Below are 20,645 nucleotides of genomic sequence, written 5' to 3' on the forward strand. Positions count from 1 at the left end.
TCTTGATAATGCTCAGTTGCCAAGAGCACACTACAAAAATACTGAACTTCATCTCTGGGATTAAAGCGGCTGGCATAAAATTCAAGTATTCATATGTTCGGTAATCTCTCAATCTTATGGTACACGAAAAGATCTAGGGAATTGATTAGAGTTTTCACTAACTTGAAAGTATTATGAAATAAATGAAGCGGAGAAATTAGCAAAATAAGGCACAAGCTTCCTGTGCCATCAAAGTCAGTTAGGTGTGGATAAACCATACAGGTGATGGCTGATGAAACGCTTGGTTTATAATGAATTTTCAAATCTTTAAAAACATCATTTCTCCATGACAAGCTGAGTTGGCATTCAAACAACATAAAAAAGATAAATAAATTGCAGTAAGCAAGTAATTGAAGAGGGTTTGAAAACTTCTCAAAATGAATTAATCATTTAAAGCCTGTTTGTAGGACAAGTAAAATATGTCTCTTTTCTATTTATATACTAATTATGTACATTGTATTAACAGTCTCCATAGATGGCTGCAACTGTGCCAGAATGTGATAGTGTAAATAAAATAAACTAATTATATATCTGATGAAACATAGTCCACAGTGAATATCTGTGCTAAAGTAGCTTCCACAATCAGGCACAACGTGTAACCTGCAAGAATAAATAAATATGAGAGAGAGAGAGAGAGAGGTGGTTATTACAATAAACTGCCAGAACATCTCCGTGTGGGGATTCAAGAAGATATCTATTAGGATATGAGATGCTGAGCATATTTCCTACTACTTCAAACAAAACTTATTTTTCCAAAGTTATAGAGCTCCCAGGACAAAACAATTATGTCTGGTCATACACAACTAACTCTCCTAGAGCAGCTACTGTACAAAACAGGAATGACAAAACTACAGATAACCACAGAATCTGAATTGGATCAAGCATTGAGAAAGAGAAAGAAACAAGTGAACCCCCACATTTATTTAGGATATTGATGGTAATAATATACTAATGTTTGGTTTAAATACTAATTAGGATAACCAAATCCTGATATTACAAAATTTAAAATGGTATAATTTAAAATTTTATATATATATATATATATTATATATATATATATTATATATATAAATAAACTCTAAAGGAAATAAAGCCATTACTATGACTGTCCCAGGAGATAAAAAATGTTCAGCAACAAGCAGCATACTAGTTAACGAATATGTCATACCTCACTGAACTAAAATGTTTGGGGCAGTCGGCAAAGCAGGATAGTTGTCAGCATAAATCTCATGCCTTTAGTATTATTTAGGCCCACTATTTTTTGAAGGGCCAGCTCTCTCCACCATAACATCATAAAGTTGCTTCCCATTCTGCTTGTCAAAAGCAAACCACAAAAATTAATTTCTTTTTTCTTTTAAGGAATCAAAGTTTTAGCTTCTAAACTTCAGTAAGAATCCCTTTCAATTACTGACCCAACTTCCCAAAACATGTAGGATGCTAACAAGACTCTATGGTCTTGATCCTTTGAACACTCCAAGAGAAGTAGCAAGACACAACTGGACTACAATGCCAATAAAATTCAGAGTATGTTTCTGTTTGCACTCACAAAAATCACTGGGAAGAAGTGTACTTGTCCTTCAGGTTTTGTTTGAGTCTCTTTAAAATACACCAGAATAGGGAAATTTGGCCACCAGAGCTCCCAATTCACAAATGTCGAATATCTGTAGTAAATCAAATAGGTGAGTGACCGTTGAAATTGTTAAAACTAATGGGGTGCAGAAATAGTACTCACTTCCATCGATTTTCCCCACCCACGAAGACATTTTCACCTGAATCCTGAAGCTGCTCTCCTACTTTTACCTCCTAAAAACCACAGAGTAACACAGATTTAGTAAATGTAAAACAGGCTAACAGTGAACAAAACAAAAAGAAGAGTATATACCACATATGATGGATCTTCTATCAAAGTTTGGAAGTTAAAGGACTCAACTCTAATTAACAAACATCCAGGTAAAACAAGTTCATCTGAAACTACATGTACCAGTAAAAGTAGGAGCTCATAATGATGGGTGGAGATACTAGACCAGTTTGCAAACAAATGTGCCGCTTAGAGAGAGAGAGAGAGAGAGGAGATAGAAAGAGATACCCCACAACTGGTGCATCGGAGTTGACTTCAGGTACAAGTTAGATATCTAAATAGATTAACAAGTGCTTCCAGATATTGCCGAAATTGTATAATACCGGTAATAAAAACAGACACGTACATGCACAGTGTGTGTGTCATGCCACCATGAGTGAATGCATATAGTTTACTAAAAGTGGTGCTGTAACTGCTGTTAAAATAAGTTGCATGTAGGCTACCGCAAACCAACTGAATATAAACTAAAACCATTAAGCAATCAGAACCCTTTGCCTAAGAAACTCAAGAACTTTGTTCTTCAAAAGATCATGCCAGCCTTCAACCTAATGCAGTAGTCCAAGGAAAATTATGCACAACAATGACCATACACGTTGCCAACTTTATGTGAAATTCAAGCTATCTCATTGTCAAATAATTAAAAGAAATGGGACATGTTTTGGAAATGTTAGTGAACAAACCAGAGCCTCTGCATCAAAGACAAACCTCACTCTTGTTGTCTGAAAGAAGGAAATAAATAGGTTAGATGGTTCCATGGAAAAATAATTGCATGAAGTTGCAACACAAGAAGGAAAAATGGAGAAGTAAATATTTGACTAAAAGATTGCTTTTTATCCATGTTTTTCATTCACTCATGAGACAGACCAATTCAAGGCATCTTGAAAATCATTTTAAGTTCAATCAGGATAAAGAATGTAACAAGTATAGGCAGGCCTGTCCCCTAAATGCCTGTAGTTTTGAAAAACCTCTAATACTGTCTAATTCAAGTTGTTACCTGGAACAAAAGGAGTAATCCAAGGAGACCGATAGGCGCAGCTGGTAACAGATTATTTGTATAGGCTAACCCACCAGATAGACCTGTTTCAATTATACATTGAAGTTGCACATGAAAATCTACAACATAGATGCAATCTTGCTGGGAGAAAGAAAGTGTAGTTGATGAGCAATTATCACATACAATGTTCCCAATGAAATCTAATGACTAAGTCAAATATTTCTGAGATGGTCAATCAGGATTTAGTTTATTTATTTTCTAAAATTATAGATGTTGGTAGTTTGAAACATGGCAGATCTCACATCTCTTGGATCACACTCACCAACAAACAAGTGATAATCTAAATTTTAGAGCCCAGCTCACAGGCTTGAATGTAGTTCTGACAATGAGTTTCAACAAATGGACTAAACCAACCCAAAAAACCATGCCATCTATAAATAAATAAAAATGCATGATACTGCAGATGATAACATAACCAACTAATCCTTGTTTTGAAAAAAATTATTTACTACACCCAGCATAGTGTTCCTTCCTATCACATGAGTGATGTGGCCCTACCAGTGGGACCTATTTTTGTGTTAAAGAAAGAAGTTCTACACTGGTGTACAAAAACAATTTCCCCTTATTTCGACAATATTCATCCTTAAAGAAAAATTGGTTCATTATTTGATGTGTAGTCAAAGTCATTAGGACCTTCATACATAAAAGTTCAGAATAACTTGCAAAAGCCAATTATAATCCTGAAATGCATATAAGAGTAGTAGTTAATACCCACCAAGTAAAACAACAGGTATGCGATAATCTGGCTCAGGAATCACAGTCTCTTTCTTCTGGACCCTCCTTCCAAGCTGTTAAACACATAAATAAACTTCCCAGTAAACAAGCTGCACCCAATTAAAGCCAAACCCATTTTGCAAAAATGTTCCATATTCACTATGTATAAAGTATCCCATTAAACTCTATCCCATCAAGCTTCTTTTCACTATGCCCACAAACCACAGCTCTATAAATTGCAAGAGAATGTGTAAATCTTGAATTGCAAACAGCAATGTACATTAACAACATGCAGAAAGGTGAAGTGGCACTAACCACTGAGGCGACCACGGCACGGCCTCCATGGCTGCTATTAGTTTTCATTGTCACAAAATTTTGATTGTAAATCACTTTGCCATAGAATGAGCTCCTCAAATTGCTCACAAGTCCACCTACTTCTCTGTCTGTTTGAACAGCATAAACTCAGTTCAATAAAATCGAAGTTAAACGGTTGCAAGTGACCCAGCCCGGAGATTACAACATTAAACATCATAGCTTTACCAGAACTTGAAATTTAAAAAAAAAAAAAAATGCATCCTATTATCTTACATGAAACAATAAGTATGTTTTTTTTTTTAAAAAGACTATATAAATAAGAAAATTAAAAAGAAAAACAATACATTAAACTATGAAACTTGTGCATAAAGAAGAGAAACTTGGAAATGCTTACTTTGCAAAGGGTGAAAGCGAGATGTGGATAAGAGAGCGCTTGCCATTTTCTCAGTTTCTTTGTTTTAACGAAACTGATTTCTGTGTGTGTTTTTTGAAGAACAGTTCTGGAGGTGGAAATCGAGTTTACTTTATTTGCCACTACAAGGACGACAAAACGACACGTAGGAATAGAATAACAATTATATCATCAAGGGTATTTGAGTAAATCAGATTACAAAGAGCATCTTTATTTGAAGAAGAGAGTATCTTATCTTGTTCCACCTTAAAACCGCACACAGAGAGACAGACACTTCAGTTGGGTCCTAAAACTCTAAAAGCTCAACTCTTTCAAGTTCTATCTGCTAAAACTCAGAGTTATAGGAATTGGAAAACCTCTGTGAATGGCTAACTCTTTATGTTTCACACCTGTTTGTTCCTTCAAGTCCCCTAACAAACCAGGTATCTCTCTTTCATATGTATGTATTTGATTCTAGGTGTTTATGTTTTGATTAAAAATGGGTTTTTTTTTTTTTTTTTTGCTTTGTTTTGTTTCTAGGGATAGTAATTGGCAAGTCAGTGACTCGGAAGGTTCTTCGGGTAAATGAACTGTTTCAGAAGTCTGAGACTGCTAAGTTTCAATCTTTGGAGGTTAAGGTAAATGTGTAATTGTGTATTTACCAATGTAAGCATGTGCTTAATATTGTACTAATTTTTGGTTAAACTTGTTCTTTTCACCACTTGTTGTTGTTGGAAATGAATTACTTTGACTTTTTCTAATTAAGGGTTCAATCCCAAGTTTTACTCCATTCATTTTTATTTGATTTGAATCGCGATTCGGTGTTAAGTACATAGAACTTACGATTTTGTGAATAACTGGACGTCTGGATATAAAACGGCCATTTTTGTTTGGAAAATACTTGTTTCACACACCTTGTTGCACACGTCTTTACACACACACATGAAAATTGTGAAGTCACGATTTCTAGCTTGGAAGTGCAATTTCCGCGTGTGTAAAAAAGCGTGTGCAATAAACACTACTGTTTTTGTTAGGATAGATTTAATATGAACTATTATGAAGGCATTACTCTACTAAGAGCAATGCGATTCTAATAATAGGCATTTAACTGTTTAAGGCAAGAGGAAGGCTAAAATTATTGTGGATTTTAGGCTTTGAAAAATTAGAGAACATTTTATATTAGCTTCCATCTAAAGCAAATATAGACAAGAAATGTCAAGAATTGTATTGTAAGTTGCAAACAAGTGGGATAAGTTATAGTGGACTTGAGCTGAGAATGCATCATACTTTGAAGACTTTTCCTTTTTCCTTTGAACTTCTTTCCATTGAAATTCGCTTTTGTCATGGATAAACAGGCTACAGAAAGCAATAAGGGCACCAAACCAAATAGCATAGTCTGTGCTGATTGTGATGGAAATGGTAAGTTTGTTATACTTTTTTTTTCCTTCTCTTTTTTGGGTCTATATTTTTGTTTGAAATTAGATGTCTTTCTTTTTGTGTGGAATTTTGCTTGGAACACACTTTAGAATACCAACTTTAAAAGCAGTTAGTGATATGGCTGGGATGAGATACAAATTTTTTACAGTATGTCTAAAGAAGAGTAATAGGGCTGCTTCTTCTCTTCCTTCATAAAATGTATAGCCAATGATGTTGATGATTATTTGTGATACCACTATGGTATTAAAGGGTGAGCCATGCTCATGCTGATAGCAGCAAAGCACAACTAATTTTTCCCTTCTACCACTGTAACAAATCTTTCTTTTTGCAGTCTGCTTTAAATTTCTCGGTCATTCTGTCTAGGAACTACTTTTATAACATATATAAGGCTGAATTTGAAAGTGTATTCTTGAAATTATAAATCAAGTTGCTTGTACCAAAAAAAGAAGAAGAAAAGAATCAGATTGCGTGCCGAATTGTTTTTTGTACTTCTTTTCGTCTGTTATGTTTGCTAAGCTTCTTACAACTTCTTAGAGTTCTGTTGAGAAGTTTTGGTTTGTGGATGTATTTGCTCACTAGTTTGAATCAACCCTGCCCCTCCCCTTGGGGCCAAAACTTGTTAAAAAAAAATTTTTGTGGATATATTCGGTAGTGCCTATGACTTCTTCCAGGTGGAGTTTGTTTCGGTTACTTTCTACCAAGTGCAGTAAAGCATTAGTAATGGATTACTTGGACTACAGCTTTAAGATTATTCCAACGAGTCCATCTTCATTACTGAGATTTGTTTTTTGCATCATCCACCTACTGTCTAAATCTTTTGGTTGGTCAGATTTGCCTAAACCTTCCATTTGACTCTGCTAATGAAGTACTTTCCTTATCAAATTACATTTTCTCTGAATTTGATAAATAATGCACATAAATGCATAGAATCACTATGTTTATCTTTCTATACCAGGTGCCAAAGTGTGTACACAATGTGAGGGTACTGGAGTTAATACAGTAGACCACTTCAATGGACAGTTTAAAGCTGGTGGATTATGTTGGCTATGCAGGTATTTAAGTTAAAATGCCCCTCTCTCTCTCTCTCTCTGCATGTGTGTTCATTTGTTTGTGTTTGTGTCCTTGATGTTGAGTGCAGCTGACAAAGAGTATCAGAATCAGTATTATTTCCATTATGATCACCATAAAGGGACCAGAGCTACATTTTGCTTTCCTTATCATCAACTGAGAAGCCTGAGATATCAGACAGGCTAAAGTGTTCAGGAGACACAATCAAAACTAACACCACCTTAGGATTTGTAAGGAGAACTAGGTCCTAGAAATGTTTTGGAAAATTGAAAGTGCTTTTGTTTGCAGCATGTGATAATGGACGAGTCAAAGTATTGAGAACCATTTGAAATGCAGATCTTAACACTTTAACTTCTTTTCCTTCCTGGCTTCTTTTAGGTTAGGAATTACAAAACAAATGGCAAATCCTCATTTTTGACACTTTCCCTATTTTGATTAAATGTATTTAATTCTCTCAAATAAATTAAAAACCAATGTAAAAATGTTATTTTAAAATCTTGAGAATGCTCACATAGGCAGGATGCAGGTACCCCAAGCCTTATTTTTTCTTTATTTTATATTATCTTGCATGCATGAAGGACTCAGAAATGCACTATTTGGTAGTTTCAGATAAAGATATATCTCATATATCCTTGTAAATGAAATTCCCTCCCAAAAAAAAGATTTATGTCAATCTTTTTTGTATTGAATCCTGGATCAGACATAGATTTCTGTTGTGGCTTTGAGTCATAATTTTATTAATGTATTGATGCTAGTTTTTATACATCTGGAATCCCATTCATAAATATGATATGTTTCTTTGCAGAGGTAGAAGGGAAATTTTGTGCGGGAGTTGTAATGGAGCTGGCTTTCGTGGTGGATTCATGAGCACACTTGATGAATCGGGTCTTCAGTGATTTGTACCAAAATTTTGAATCATGATACACTGCCAAAAGTTTGCAGTAAATGAACTGTGAATGTTAGTCTGTGTTGTCCAGCTTTTGATTCTAAACTTTGAATCTTAAACAGATTTTTCAAAATTCATATCAGGCTTCCATGGATTTATGCTTTCCTGGTATTATTTCACTTAATGATAATAGAAAGGGAAATGAGACATGCTTAACTTATTTATGTGAATATTACATCTGGAAAATTAACAAATATTACAGCTTTTTTTAAAAAAAATTTTAAAGAGACTGGCTGGGATAAGATGACATAACTATAGGTTGCTTCTTGACTAAAATTTAGCTTATAAGTCAGAACTCTTTTTTTCATTTTTAATGTATCTTATAAATTAGAACATAAAAATAAAGAGTAAAATGATTGATATAAAAATGAAATAAGATTCCTTGTATACAAAACAAAATAATTTGGCTTTTTTCGTAACGCGCCAGGTAGGGGTCGAACCTACGACTTTCTGCTTAGGAAACAGACGCTCTATCCACTGAGCTACAGGCGCTCGCGTGGCAACTTTTGTCCTTTTAAGTAATAAGAATGCAATTCCTTATGTTTCATCGTACATAGTGATTTCTATTTTGAGAGTTGAGACCCTCAAATAACTTATCAGAATTATCACTTCAGATGTTACTTGTACACCAACTCTGATAGTTATTGGAGCATCCCATTCAAATTATAACATTGTAATATCCACTAATTCTGAAAATGTATTCTAGTGAATTAATTACGTGTTGATTTTTTAAGAAAATAGTTTTCGAAAAATTGAAGCTTACGAAAATTTCATACAACACAATAAAAAAGATTCCTTTGTTCTACTCTCTTGCATTTGACAAAGAATGTTTTATAAGATTTATTTGTTGCATATATGGTATTACTCGAAAGAATCCTGTTAGTACTTATTATTAAGAAGTTTTTCTTAGTTTCCCCTCTTTTTAAATTTTAACACGGCATTCTTTTTATTTTTTTTCCCCTTGTTTCATGACAAAAATGGTGATTGTGCTATAAGGATATTCCTAAAAGAACCAAGGAATAAATTAGTATATAGGCATCCATAATGTAGTGAATCTTATGATGGACAACAGAAATAAAAGAAAGATTTATACATGTGTTAGTACTTTGGTGACAAAGTAATTTTTATTTTTTGTCATGCGGTAGTAGGAGTCGTTCTTTTATTGTTTGCAAAGGAATAAAGTAATATATATATGTGTCATTCTATACATAGTGTCATGAGGAACAAAAAAGAAAAAAAAGAAGAAGATAGATACATGGGTTAGTACATTAGGTATCCCAACAAAGTAATTTTTATTTTTGGTAATTAGCGTTAACTATCAGTTTACTGTTTGCAAATGTACTAAACATTTAAACTACTTAGCAAAAGAAAGATGCAATAATACAAAAACGACGGAATAGAGTAGCACATAGGTGTTCAACTGTTCATAGTATCCTAATGGATGGTAGAAATAAAAGAAGATATTGGGATAATACGTTAGGTATTTTTTGTCATGTGAGATGACTTATCTTTTTATTATTTTCCAATGAATAAAGTAATACATAGGGTTCAACTTATACACAATGTCATAGTTGATAATAAAAATAAGGGTTCGGTTAACAAGTGCTCTTATGAGAACATATTAATAAATTATTTTTAAAATGTTGTAATATTATTTTTATGGAAAATATAAAAAACTGTCAAAAAATTAATTACTTTTTTCTTTTCCTATAAAAAGTTTTTAATCTTAAACTAATGCCCTTGGACATCTAATAATTTTTCCCTAAAAAAAAAGGAGTTTAGATACATAAAGTAGTATATTAGGTGTCCTGAAAAAATAATTTTTATTTTTTCTAATGTAACATTAATTAAACTACCATTTAATGTTTGTAAAGATATGACTTATGAGCTTCCCTTTACTTAGCAAAATAGAGATGTAATAAAAATACAAGAAGTCAAAGAACTACAAAATAAAGGAATACATGTCCATAGCGTCATGATAAACTAGAAATAAAAGAAGAAAGATACATTAAGTTGTACACCTAAAATGTCTTAATAAGTATTACTGTTTACTTAAAAAAAAAAAAAGTCCTAACAAAGTAATTTTTCTTTTTCGTAACGTTTCATGAATAACTCTAGCAAGCTAAAGCCAATGAATATCTAACAGGCCATTCAATAAAAAATCCGATGGAAGTCTTGTAAACTGAAGGGTTTATTAGAGCACGTTTGGTACACTGAATGTGAATTATAAGAGGAATTGTAATCTTCGTTACTATGAATAAAATGTGATGTAATGGAATGACTAAACATATTCATAAGTTTTGTTGTAAGTTGTAACATTAGAATAAAACTTAAAATTTATTTTAAGAAATATCTTACTCATACAATTATATTTCCTTAAAAATAATATTTCTTAAATTTGAGAGAGAGATGAGTTATTTTTTATGATTTTTTATTTTTATAATTGTTACACATATATATGGAAAATTTTTTTATTTGGAAATACATTAACTTTAGAAATTATTGCACCTACTAAGGAATAACTATTACAATATATTAGAGAGGAATAGTTATTCCTCACTTTGAAGAATAGCTATTCATAAAAAATGACTATTCATTGTAATAAAAACATTATCAAACTTCTTTCTCAAAAAAAAAAAAAAAAAAAAAAATCATTACCAAACTTTTTTTTTTTTTTTGAGAAACACATTACCAAACTAAAGAATGACTAAATCATATAAATAACTATTATATTACAATATTTATTACAATCTACTAAACATGTCCTTACATTTCAATAACGCATTTGCATATCTTTAAAAAGTTTCTGGAGTATCTAGCAAAAAGAGAGTTTCCATAGTTTTAGTTTTCATTGATACGAAACAGGTACACATTATCATAAGAACCAATCAAACCAATTCCAAGGGATTGGTAAATCTTGAATTCAATAAGAAATCTAAATACTCAAGTTCAAAAAAAGTAAATGCCAAACCCATCTAAACCCGGTCTCATTGGTACAAAACATAGTCACATAGATATGCTGGCTGCATCAATCTATTTCAGTGCAGATATTCGAAACTGTGCAATGATAAAGACAATAATCTGGAAAGGTTGACAAGTTTCAGATTGATCTCTCTCCTTTTCACTTACTATTTCAGTGCAGATATTCGAAACTATGCAATGATAAAGACAATAATCTGGAAAGGTTGACAAGTTTCAGATTGATCTCTCTCCTTTTCACTTACGGGGTGGTATTACATGTATCATATTCATACATTCACTGGATATATGTATCAGAACATGATAGATTTTCTCCTCACTCATAGTAATAGAAGCGTCGAAAAAATTACAACATGAATGAAACTCAGATAAACACAAACACAAAAAAACATGCAAAACACATAAACCAAGACCAGATCTCTCTCTCTCTCACACACACACACACAGAACTTGTCTAACCCATAAAAACCACCTGAACACCACAAGGCTTCTTAAAGCACCTGAAAACCAGGCTGGAGAGACATTGATAGCCTAACCCCTTGAGGCTGTTCTCATCCTGGCTAACAATGCTAAGGAGCCCTCACAAGAACATTGATACTAGAGATGATTCTCGTTCCCTTGGAAGGCAAGATCTTGTTTACATGCCTTCCATCCAAGATGAGTGACCGTGTGAGTTTGGTTCACAAGAACAGTAATAAGTTCATTCTGGAGTTTCTCTAGCTCCTTTTTTTTTTTCACCTTTTCATAAAGTGGCTTAGCCCAGACCAAGTTTCCTAAATTTATTTATATTTGAACAAATTTCAGATTATCTGCAACAATAAAGCATTCATATTTTGATAGATGATTAACATTCAAGGAAAGATTAAACATTTTGAATATATACAGAAATCTTTGAAGCTTGTGCGATTAATTGTGCAGTGCAAATCATGATAATATTAGACGGAGAATCTCTCCCGAATGCTTGAATGATTTCTCAGTTTCTTCCAAACAATGATTCTTCTCCTCTCTAGTCCAGCCCTGAAAAAACCCATACACAAATAAGTTTTTTCTATATTATAACTGGATGATTCACAAAATTGTTTTGAAAAAAAAAAACAAACAAACAAACTAGTTGTATCAGTATTTCAGGTTTACTGCTCAGATTCCACAGAAGCTTGGGGGTAAAAAGCAAAAGAATTTTGAAGTAAAAAAGGAAAATACAATACTAAGGGTAGCAAGAAATTACTTCAGCAACTTTATTCAACTTCTCTCTCACATTCTGCAACAATTGGGAAAGGTCACCATCCCATTTGTAGAATTCCAACTGCTTGTTATTTAGTATCTGTTCAGCTACCTGAATTAGAGTAATAAGAAAAGAATTAGAGTTATGCACCTCACAAACTAAAATAAAATTCCAATACCACATCAGCCTCATATAAAAAAATTTCCAAAGTAAAATTAGTAGTGTTCACTATCTAGAGAGGGCAGCCAAGGAGAGCAGAAAGAGCAAAGGGTGATGGAAGGGCCACCCGCAGGGATTTTTTTTTTTTTGGGCGAGGGGGAAGGTCTTCACTTATAGAAACTAAGAACTGCCACTTGCTGAAAGGTCCCCACAAAAAGAAATTCGATTAACTGCTTCCCTCCTTATTATCAAATATTTATTTCAAAGAAGGCCGCAATTTTAGAATCATAAAGATATCAGCCACATGTTAGTGAGGTTGAATCATAGTAAATAGGCACCGTCCACAGTTACTGCACAGTGAACCTACAGTTTGGAAATCTTTTACAGAAAGATGAAATCATACTTCATGACAGCTAAAAAATAGCCTATATACAAACAAAACACAATCATAATAATACATACAGGAACAGATAAAACAGAGCTCTAAAAATGTGGAAGTTCCTGCATCCAACATATCATAGCTGCTGTTAGTCATATGTTAAATGGATGAATCTATATAACAGACAGAGAAAAACAGATTCCTCATTCATTCAAAAGTTTACTATTTACTTTCATTTAATGAATATACCTCTTGTAAGAGAAATTATTATGTAAATCCAGTCTACCATACCTCCCTCTCACATAAATGTGGGTCTCATGTGTGGGACCAACACATTGGGCCTATACCTATGTAAGAGGAAGTTATGTAATAAACCAGGTACATGAAATAATTTCCCCTACTGTAGATATCTAAGAATCAGTAGTAACAATGGTGAACATGCTATTTTATGTGGAGAAAACAGCATAACTTGGAGCAATTAAAGGCAAACGAACCCTTTGAAAATTCATTGATATCCCTATTTTAAGAATTGCAATCAAAGGACGCACACATGATTTCACGCCCACAAGTCCACAACCAGCAGATAGTCCTGAGTCCCCAGGCGATAGACCATCACATGGTAATATTATGACACACTATCCAAGCTAATGTTTATTTACCTTTCTCCCAATCATGCGACCACCGGCAGAGTGGGCAAAATATACATTGTAGAAGTGGCAAATAAATGCTTGAGGATCCTTCTCTGATAATTCTTTAAGATATTGTGAGTATGTCACACCAGGAGAAGAAGGTTCTGGGATGGCATAGCCTTGCTCCTTGAACCACTCCAAATCCTTAGCCAATTTTTCAGACCTTTCCAGTCCTGTGTTTCTGAACTCTGCATCTACAACCAAAAATGAAATTTTCAATCTTTCAGCTGTCATTAGTAGAGATTAAACACGCAAAAAATAACTGAACCACATGCATATGATTTGAGCTGGAGGAAAATGTGGTGATACCCAACAGGGAAAGATCGACTTTTCAGTTCTCACATTTAGGCATGTTAAACTACATTCATCACTCACTATCTCCACCCAACCAAAGCATTATGCCTTGAAATCTGTCCAGTTAAGCTCTTGAAGGGGTGCTTAACTGCTATTTAAGCGCATTAAAGCTCCTATAGCAGAACTTGTCAAACTTTTGGTAATTTGGAGTATTTAAGAAGGAAAAAAAAAAAAACTCAACAGTTCATTGTTCATGCTTTATAAATCCATAACTTTTAAAGCACTATTCATTATTTGTGCCACAAAATCTCAACAGTTAAAGCTCTAGTTCATTCAACAATGCTAAATGAACACTTCACCTTTCACAATATGGTCATATAAATCCAATAGATACCATTAAATCAAGAAGTCACCAAAAAAATGAATAAAAATAAGACTACAAATCAATGTTTATTAACATATACAATTAATATTTTGATTATCATTCACTCATTAGAATTCAAAATAATAATAATGATAACAATCATCAATTGAACTCAAACTAGTGTGCGCCCACGCACACACACATTCGACTATCATTCCCAATCAGAACTCTAAAGAGCTCATACATCTAAAACACCAAAACCAACAAAAGCAGAACGCTAAATAACGTAGATACCAAATAGACATGCCTTAGTAGGTACCCCTAGAATCACAACAATCACACAACAACAACAACAAAGCCTTACTCCCAACTTTTTTTGAATCGGTAACCATCCTCTGCACTTTTCCTTCATTCTTTTCAATCAAAAGTCATAGTCTTTGTTGCTTCATTAATTAACACGTTCTTTTTAACTACTTCTACTAAAATAAGATTAACAACAACAACAATAACAACAAATTAAATATGTATATAAAAGAGACCCAAGAACTCACAGGAAGGAAAAGCAGCCTTATCGACGATCCCTTCGAGAGTGTCATAGACCAACTTGCTATCCACAAGGAACCTCAAGTAGCCATCGACGGTGGGGTCCCACTTAGTGACGGTCCTTTCCTCAGGCTCCTTCACTTCCTTCTCACCCTCCTTAGCCTGCTCTTTGGTGTGCAGCTTCATCGCCACAAACCTCATCTCCTCCACAAACCCCTTCGACTCACCGGGGTACCTCTTCTTCGGCTTCTCCGCCGTGGTCGCCGAAACAGACACCGCACCGGCCTTCAGGGGCATTCTCGTAATTTCGCGACGGAAGCGGAGAGAGCTAGTACTTCTGCTGAGAAGAGAGGGATTGAGATTGAAAGCGAAAGTGTTAGGGGGTGTTTGGAGTTGGAGTTGGAGTTGGAGTTGGAGTTTGGTGAAATTGTGAGAGATTGAGGTTAGAGAGGCCATAGCGAGAGATTAAAAGAAGAATAGAGAGTTGTATCGTGCACGAAATCTGTATAGTGAGTGAAACACAAAATACTAATATAAAGAAAGAGAGTGAGTGAGTATTAAAGACTTTTTATTAAGACAAGAATAGAGCAATCGGGGGGTGGGTTTAGCTTGAAATGGCGGTTCACGTAATCTTCAAGACTAAGCGATAAAAATAATTCACACAAATTATAAAAAATAGGTGTGGGTTATGGGGGTATTGGGGATGTGTCAGTAGTGTAGAGTAATGGAAGCGTATGGGAGAGTGTGTTGATTTTGGGAGCAATCGTAGACAGGTTTTGGTTTTTCTTTTATTATTGTTGTGTGTTGTGTGTTGTGGTCTGGATAGAATGAAAGAAAGAGTATGGGAATGAATGAATGGGAGGAAGGAAAAGTAGTTTGGTTTCGTCGAACTCAAGGCAAGGCAATGCGTGCCGGTGGTGGAAGATGTTGTACGGCGTCGTTTGCTTTGGATAGGTGATGTGGTGAGGGGGGGGCAAATGGGTAATACGACTTTCGTATACTTGTGGTCGACAAAAGTACGGAGTTCTTGTTTGTCTTTTCAGTTTCTTTGACTACTGCTGCTACTTCTGTTTGAAGTTAAATTCCCATTCTTTTATAGTACCGTTTCCGTTTTAGATTATAAAACGGCTGTCGTTTCCATTTTTCTTTTTTTCTTTTTCTAGAGAACAGACTAAAACCATTTTGTTGATTCAACAGACACTTCACACAATATAATAAAAGACGTGATAAAGCACGTAATATCATAACTAAATCATTATATATACTTATTATATAATAAAAGTTTGACTTAGAATTTGTGATTGCACCAAATAACTGCTATCACTAATTAGTAAATTAATTTTATAGAAAAAAAAAAAAAAACTTACATTTTGACTAAATAATAAGATTTAACAGTAATTTAAAATAAATTTAAGTTCTATTCAAACTAAAAAGTCTATTATAAAAAAATTTTAAACTTAAATCCCACGCAACTCACACTTTTGTTTTTTTTTTTTTACCCGCAGATTGTATCTTATTAAATTAATATTTTATTAGGATATTAAATTATAAAACTCTTGAAGAAGTTATAAGATTTAACAATAATTTAACTTAGATAAAACTTTATGATCTAGGTTTTAGATTTAAATTCTACTCCAACCAATTTTATTATCAAAATTTTAAGAATTTATATTTATTCAACCATGTTTTTTCGATATAATCTCTTTTAACTGATAAGCCATCCCTATAATTAAATCCCACACAATACACCCCATGTTGTTGTATTTTTTTTTTCTTTCAAAATGCAACTTACTCTTATGTTTTAATCTAATAAATTCATGACCAAAATGCAAAACTCACCCTCTAAGTTTTACCTTTTGTCATTTCAGTCCACTACGTTTGACTTTTGTTATTTCAATTCTCTAAATTTCAATTATACTCAATTCAGTCCTCCTTTACCATCCGTCAAATTGTATTGTTGACTTACACAAAACAATATTGTTTTACGGCTTAATTAATATTTAATTTTTTTAATTTATGAATTTTTTTTAAAAAAAAAAGTTAATTAAGAAAACATATCAAAGAAAAAACACAAACACAAACACAACCAAAAGTCTGAAACCCGTAAAGAACAAGAGGGGGAAAGAGAGATTGAGAGGGAGAAAGGAGATCTATGTCATAAAACTAAAAAGCCAACCAAGTCTCTGGATGCATACCGATATTCCTCGTGAAAGCCAAAACCTCATCGGTGATCCCAACGCCACCAAAACCACGCTCCTCCAAATTTGAATCCGATTCGATTCTGATCTGAATGAGGTGGTGTTCATCATCTTCAAAATCTCAATCGAAACGAAATTGGCTGGCGCTATTTCAACTTTGTTCTTCATGGGTTTTAGACTTTTGGGTTTAGTTTATGTTTTTTTTTTTAAACATTTTTTCTAAAATTCAGAAATTTAAAAAAAAATATTAATTAAACTGTAAAATGGCATCATTTTGTGTAAATTAACAGTGCAATTTAATGGATAGTAAACGAATGACTAAATTGAGTATAATTGAAACTTAAATGACTGAAATGACAAAAGGTGAAACTTAGAGGGTGCGTTTTACATTTTAGCCTAACTTCATCTTACTTATTGTTCTCTACTTCCGAATTTGCATATACGATATTATGCTAGAGGAAGTTTACTATAAAGAAGCAAAATAATGGACACCCCCATATAAGTTTTTGGTTCTCTTATGTAAGTTTTTATTTATTTTTTTATATTCTCAAATTTTGAACTCTTTTTTTTTTTTTTTTTTTTTTTTTATGTTTCAATTTTTAGTTTTGGTTATTGTATTTAATTTGTGAGTGTATTGATTTTTTCAATTAGACTATCACTAGGAAAAAATCGCTATTGAAGAACTATTTTGTTTATTATTTTTTGTGTTGGCTAGGACATAAATTAAACATAACCCAAATATGAATCAAACTCATTCTATATCTCATATTAAGAAATTAATACGAAACACAAAGAGAATTTTAAAATACAAAAATAGATAAACATTTATAACATTTAAACTCTAAACAATCAGAACTTAAAGTAATTTTTTAATTAAAATTATTTACTTATTTTATAATTTATTATTAAAATTTATTTAATAATTTAGTTTTAATTATTTTAAAATTTTTAAGCTTACATATAAATCTTTATCAAGTCATGTTTCGCATGGGAATAATACTAGTATTTACTGTGTTACGACTCGAGAAAACTAGTCTAATCAATTAAAGTTTCTTGTAGTTGTTAATAAAGTTCAGATAAAATGTGAGACTCGACACATACTCCACCAATATTTAGTAGAGGTGTCAAATGAGTGAGTTTGAGAATAAGAAATTCATTTACCCATTTACTTAAATTTAGGATATCGGATAATAGTTTTTTTTTTTTTTTTTAGAAACTCGCACAATAATAGTTCTTAAACATGCGTGCAATGTGCATGCCTGTCAACAAATTAATAAAGAATATCAACAAAAAAAAAAACCAATAATAGCTCTTAATTGAATATTTATTATTCTTGAGCATATCTCTTTTTATATATCTATCACAACAAAAATGGAATTTTTGGAAACTCTCCAAGGGGAGGGGGAAAAAAAAAGAAGAAAAAAGAAGAAGAGAGGAACTCTCCCCCTAACGTGCACTAGAGATTTTTCTAATCATTCTACTATCGGTTCTTCTGTTGTCGATGGAGCTGTGAAACCATCTATTGAATCCTTCTAATAGGGAACATGGGTACAAGGCCAACTCAATGCATTATTTACGAGGCCTAAGACAGAAAATTTTAATCATTTTTTTAATACTAAATATTAATTAAATACTATGAATGAATTTCTATTTTATATATATATTTTTTTTATTGAAACCGTTCTTTTTTTTAGATGTAAAATTGCTAATTAATTTTTTATATTTTTGTTTTATTTATATGTATTGCACAAATTATTAGGAAAATTTTGTCAATAACTATTCAGCACACTCATAATAATTTTTTTTGGTGAAATAATTTATAGTTTCAATTGAGTTGGATTTCTATTGGCTCAATATTTTAAGGGCCTGCTTGGAGGTGGGGGAAAAATGCAAAACCCACATATGATTTTTTTTTTTCTTTAAAAAAAAATCAAGAAAAAAAAAATTCAAGTATCATTTTACAATATTAATAGATTTTTAAACAATTTTGGAGGACTTTTGTTTACGCAAGTTAACATCCTTAAAAAAATCTGTACAAGAGGCGCCTTAGGGGGTTCAGGGGATGTCGTGTGTCTTTGAATATCAGAGAAATATCTTTTGTGCAAGACCTGGCTTTGGTGATTGTGATAGAATTTAGAATTTTTTATTTTTTATTTTATGCCTATGTGGTTAGATCTAGGAGAGCATAAATGGATTTGGCTATATTATACTATTGTTGATTTGTTTCTAGTTTATTCTACTTGTTTCCAGATTATACTATTGTTTTTATTGGGTGTTTTTTGTTATTTACTTTTATAGTTTTCTCTAGGAGATTGTGTTCACTCCTACACCCCCCCACCCACCCCCCCACCCCCACCCACACACACACACACACACACACACACCCACACACATATATATATATATATATTATACAAGATAAAAATTCTACTCTAATCTAATTTAAGTGTAAGTGTGTATAAAGTTTCCTTTTCGAGACTTAAATTTCAACCCTTGCCCCTCCAATATTTCACAAGCACTTATACTTGTGGAGTGACCATTGCACCAAAGATATGCGGTAGTAATCCTATCGTATATTCCTTGTAACATAATTTTATTTCTTAGCATCCCCCAACACCCCCCCCCCCACCCCCCCCCCCCCCCCCCCCCCAATAATAAAGAAGGGTTTGGTCCTTCACTGCTCCTATGGCTTTTCTGATTGTGCTTGGAGCCATGGATTTATGTAAGTCAGAAATATGGTTATTTTGTTTTCACTTGGTGAGGCTGATCTGACAAAACAAAAGCTTCATTATAATGGTTTTTGTGTGATATGAAAATCAGCAATCATGAGAAACTAATTCAAATATTCAGCATTATCACATCCCCTTGTTTATCTCTTTACACCAAGTCAATGAAATGAATGGCCTATCCCACCAACACATAATCCTGCAAACACACATAGACACCAAAAGAGAAAGAAGAAGAAGAAGAAGAAGAAGATATCCTACCTGCTTCCGAAAGCACCTTAGACGATCTTCCTCGATCTTTAGAATGGTTAAGATTTTTTTTTTTTTTTTTTTGGAATTTATATTGTAGTGCAAGCTTTGGTTGTACAACAGTCACGTCAAAGTTTGTTTTCCAGCTAAAAGAAAAAATTCTGTAGGCAGCGGCTAGCTGCTGTTAAAAGGATTGTTGTTCTCTCATCTCTTCTCCCTTTTCCTTTTGTTTTTGTCTAATGCTCTCTTCTTAATTCTTATCTTCCATCTCTTTGTTCCTCCGATTGCCAAGGATTGATTACACCCTTCTTATTTCAATGGACCATGCATAAGCCTTAATTTTAGCATGAAAACATGGAAATTTGATGGGAGATAATGATCCATATGGCACATTGATATTTGATACAGTTAAAAGTGTTTGACTCAATGATTAAAAATCATAGGCCTCTTTTTTTCTTTCTTTTAATGACGGGTAAAATTTAGGTATGGTTAATTCTTTAAGTGTTATACATTAGAATCACCAATTAACTTCAATAATTTAAACCACATGATTAAGTTTGTTCATTAGTTAATACAATAATGTAGTTGAATTCAATTGAAAAAAGTTTAAGATATAGCATTTAAGAAATTGTAATTAAAGTTTGTCTTAAAATGAATTTATACGTTTTTCTGTTGTTAAAACCCTTTGACCGTTTCTCAAAATGAATTTATATGTTTTTCTGTTGTCAAAACCCTTTGACCCTTTCAACCTCATTTTGACCACAAAAAATTTGTAAATGAATGGTTATAGCTCAAATATAAATCCTCCATTTCATTTTATGTATTCCGCTTTATACTCTACCAATCAAAACTTGTCGTTGAAGATTTGTATTCATTAATACTATAACTTATATGTACAACTTTCCATGAACAACAAATTTACATCATATGTAGGGTTGGCCTTTAGAACTTTCATGAGACAAACTCTGAAGAATCATGTAAAGGGATATTTAGTAAAAAATTAAAGAGGAAGAAAAGAAAC

At 32.9% G+C, this 20,645-nt stretch overlaps 3 protein-coding genes and 1 non-coding gene across 4 annotated transcripts; 1 reads left to right on the forward strand and 3 right to left on the reverse strand.

Moving 5' to 3' along the window:
• Positions 1–389: 389 nt before the first annotated feature.
• Positions 390–4,537, reverse strand: LOC126715385 (uncharacterized). Its single transcript, XM_050415961.1, has 9 exons — positions 4,375–4,537; positions 3,981–4,108; positions 3,667–3,739; positions 2,892–2,974; positions 2,578–2,616; positions 1,772–1,842; positions 1,586–1,700; positions 1,208–1,349; positions 390–639 (listed from the first exon to the last, which is right to left on the reverse strand). The coding sequence occupies exons 1-8, from the start codon at positions 4,418–4,420 to the stop codon at positions 1,281–1,283; spliced, it is 624 nt and encodes a 207-aa protein (XP_050271918.1). The 5' UTR covers positions 4,421–4,537; the 3' UTR covers positions 390–639; positions 1,208–1,280.
• A 74-nt stretch (positions 4,538–4,611) lies between these two features.
• LOC126715386 (protein BUNDLE SHEATH DEFECTIVE 2, chloroplastic) lies at positions 4,612–7,899 on the forward strand. The gene is made up of 5 exons (XM_050415962.1): positions 4,612–4,814; positions 4,912–5,009; positions 5,727–5,790; positions 6,764–6,860; positions 7,682–7,899. The coding sequence occupies exons 1-5, from the start codon at positions 4,757–4,759 to the stop codon at positions 7,770–7,772; spliced, it is 408 nt and encodes a 135-aa protein (XP_050271919.1). The 5' UTR covers positions 4,612–4,756; the 3' UTR covers positions 7,773–7,899.
• Positions 7,900–8,241: 342 nt separating this feature from the next.
• TRNAR-CCU (transfer RNA arginine (anticodon CCU)) lies at positions 8,242–8,314 on the reverse strand. Its single transcript has one exon. It is a non-coding gene; the product is annotated as a tRNA-Arg (tRNA).
• Positions 8,315–11,606: 3,292 nt separating this feature from the next.
• Positions 11,607–15,410, reverse strand: LOC126715387 (heme oxygenase 1, chloroplastic). Its single transcript, XM_050415963.1, has 4 exons — positions 14,460–15,410; positions 13,221–13,444; positions 12,027–12,134; positions 11,607–11,818 (listed from the first exon to the last, which is right to left on the reverse strand). The coding sequence occupies exons 1-4, from the start codon at positions 14,905–14,907 to the stop codon at positions 11,726–11,728; spliced, it is 873 nt and encodes a 290-aa protein (XP_050271920.1). The 5' UTR covers positions 14,908–15,410; the 3' UTR covers positions 11,607–11,725.
• Between the last annotated feature and the right edge of the window lie 5,235 nt (positions 15,411–20,645).

The sequence above is a fragment of the Quercus robur genome, chromosome 2 (assembly GCF_932294415.1).
Source record: "Quercus robur chromosome 2, dhQueRobu3.1, whole genome shotgun sequence".
NCBI classification, from domain to species: Eukaryota; Viridiplantae; Streptophyta; class Magnoliopsida; order Fagales; family Fagaceae; genus Quercus; species Quercus robur.

What these genes read in the sequence shown, in the direction of transcription:
- LOC126715386 (XM_050415962.1), top strand. Translation starts at nt 4,757, where the DNA reads ATGGCTAACTCTTTATGTTTCACACCTGTTTGTTCCTTCAAGTCCCCT. An exon ending in CAAGTCCCCTAACAAACCAG is followed by an intron (nt 4,815 to 4,911) that starts GTATCTCTCTTT and finishes TTTTGTTTCTAG; the next exon opens with GGATAGTAATTGGCAAGTCA. An exon ending in GGATTATGTTGGCTATGCAG is followed by an intron (nt 6,861 to 7,681) that starts GTATTTAAGTTA and finishes GTTTCTTTGCAG; the next exon opens with AGGTAGAAGGGAAATTTTGT.
- LOC126715385 (XM_050415961.1), bottom strand. Translation starts at nt 4,420, where the DNA reads ATGGCAAGCGCTCTCTTATCCACATCTCGCTTTCACCCTTTGCAAA. An exon ending in TCGCTTTCACCCTTTGCAAA is followed by an intron (nt 4,109 to 4,374) that starts GTAAGCATTTCC and finishes CTGTTCAAACAG; the next exon opens with ACAGAGAAGTAGGTGGACTT. An exon ending in GGTGGGGAAAATCGATGGAA is followed by an intron (nt 1,701 to 1,771) that starts GTGAGTACTATT and finishes GATTTACTACAG; the next exon opens with ATATTCGACATTTGTGAATT.
- LOC126715387 (XM_050415963.1), bottom strand. Translation starts at nt 14,907, where the DNA reads ATGGCCTCTCTAACCTCAATCTCTCACAATTTCACCAAACTCCAACTC. An exon ending in GTCGCATGATTGGGAGAAAG is followed by an intron (nt 12,135 to 13,220) that starts GTAAATAAACAT and finishes ACTCTAATTCAG; the next exon opens with GTAGCTGAACAGATACTAAA. An exon ending in AGTTGAATAAAGTTGCTGAA is followed by an intron (nt 11,819 to 12,026) that starts GTAATTTCTTGC and finishes GGGTTTTTTCAG; the next exon opens with GGCTGGACTAGAGAGGAGAA.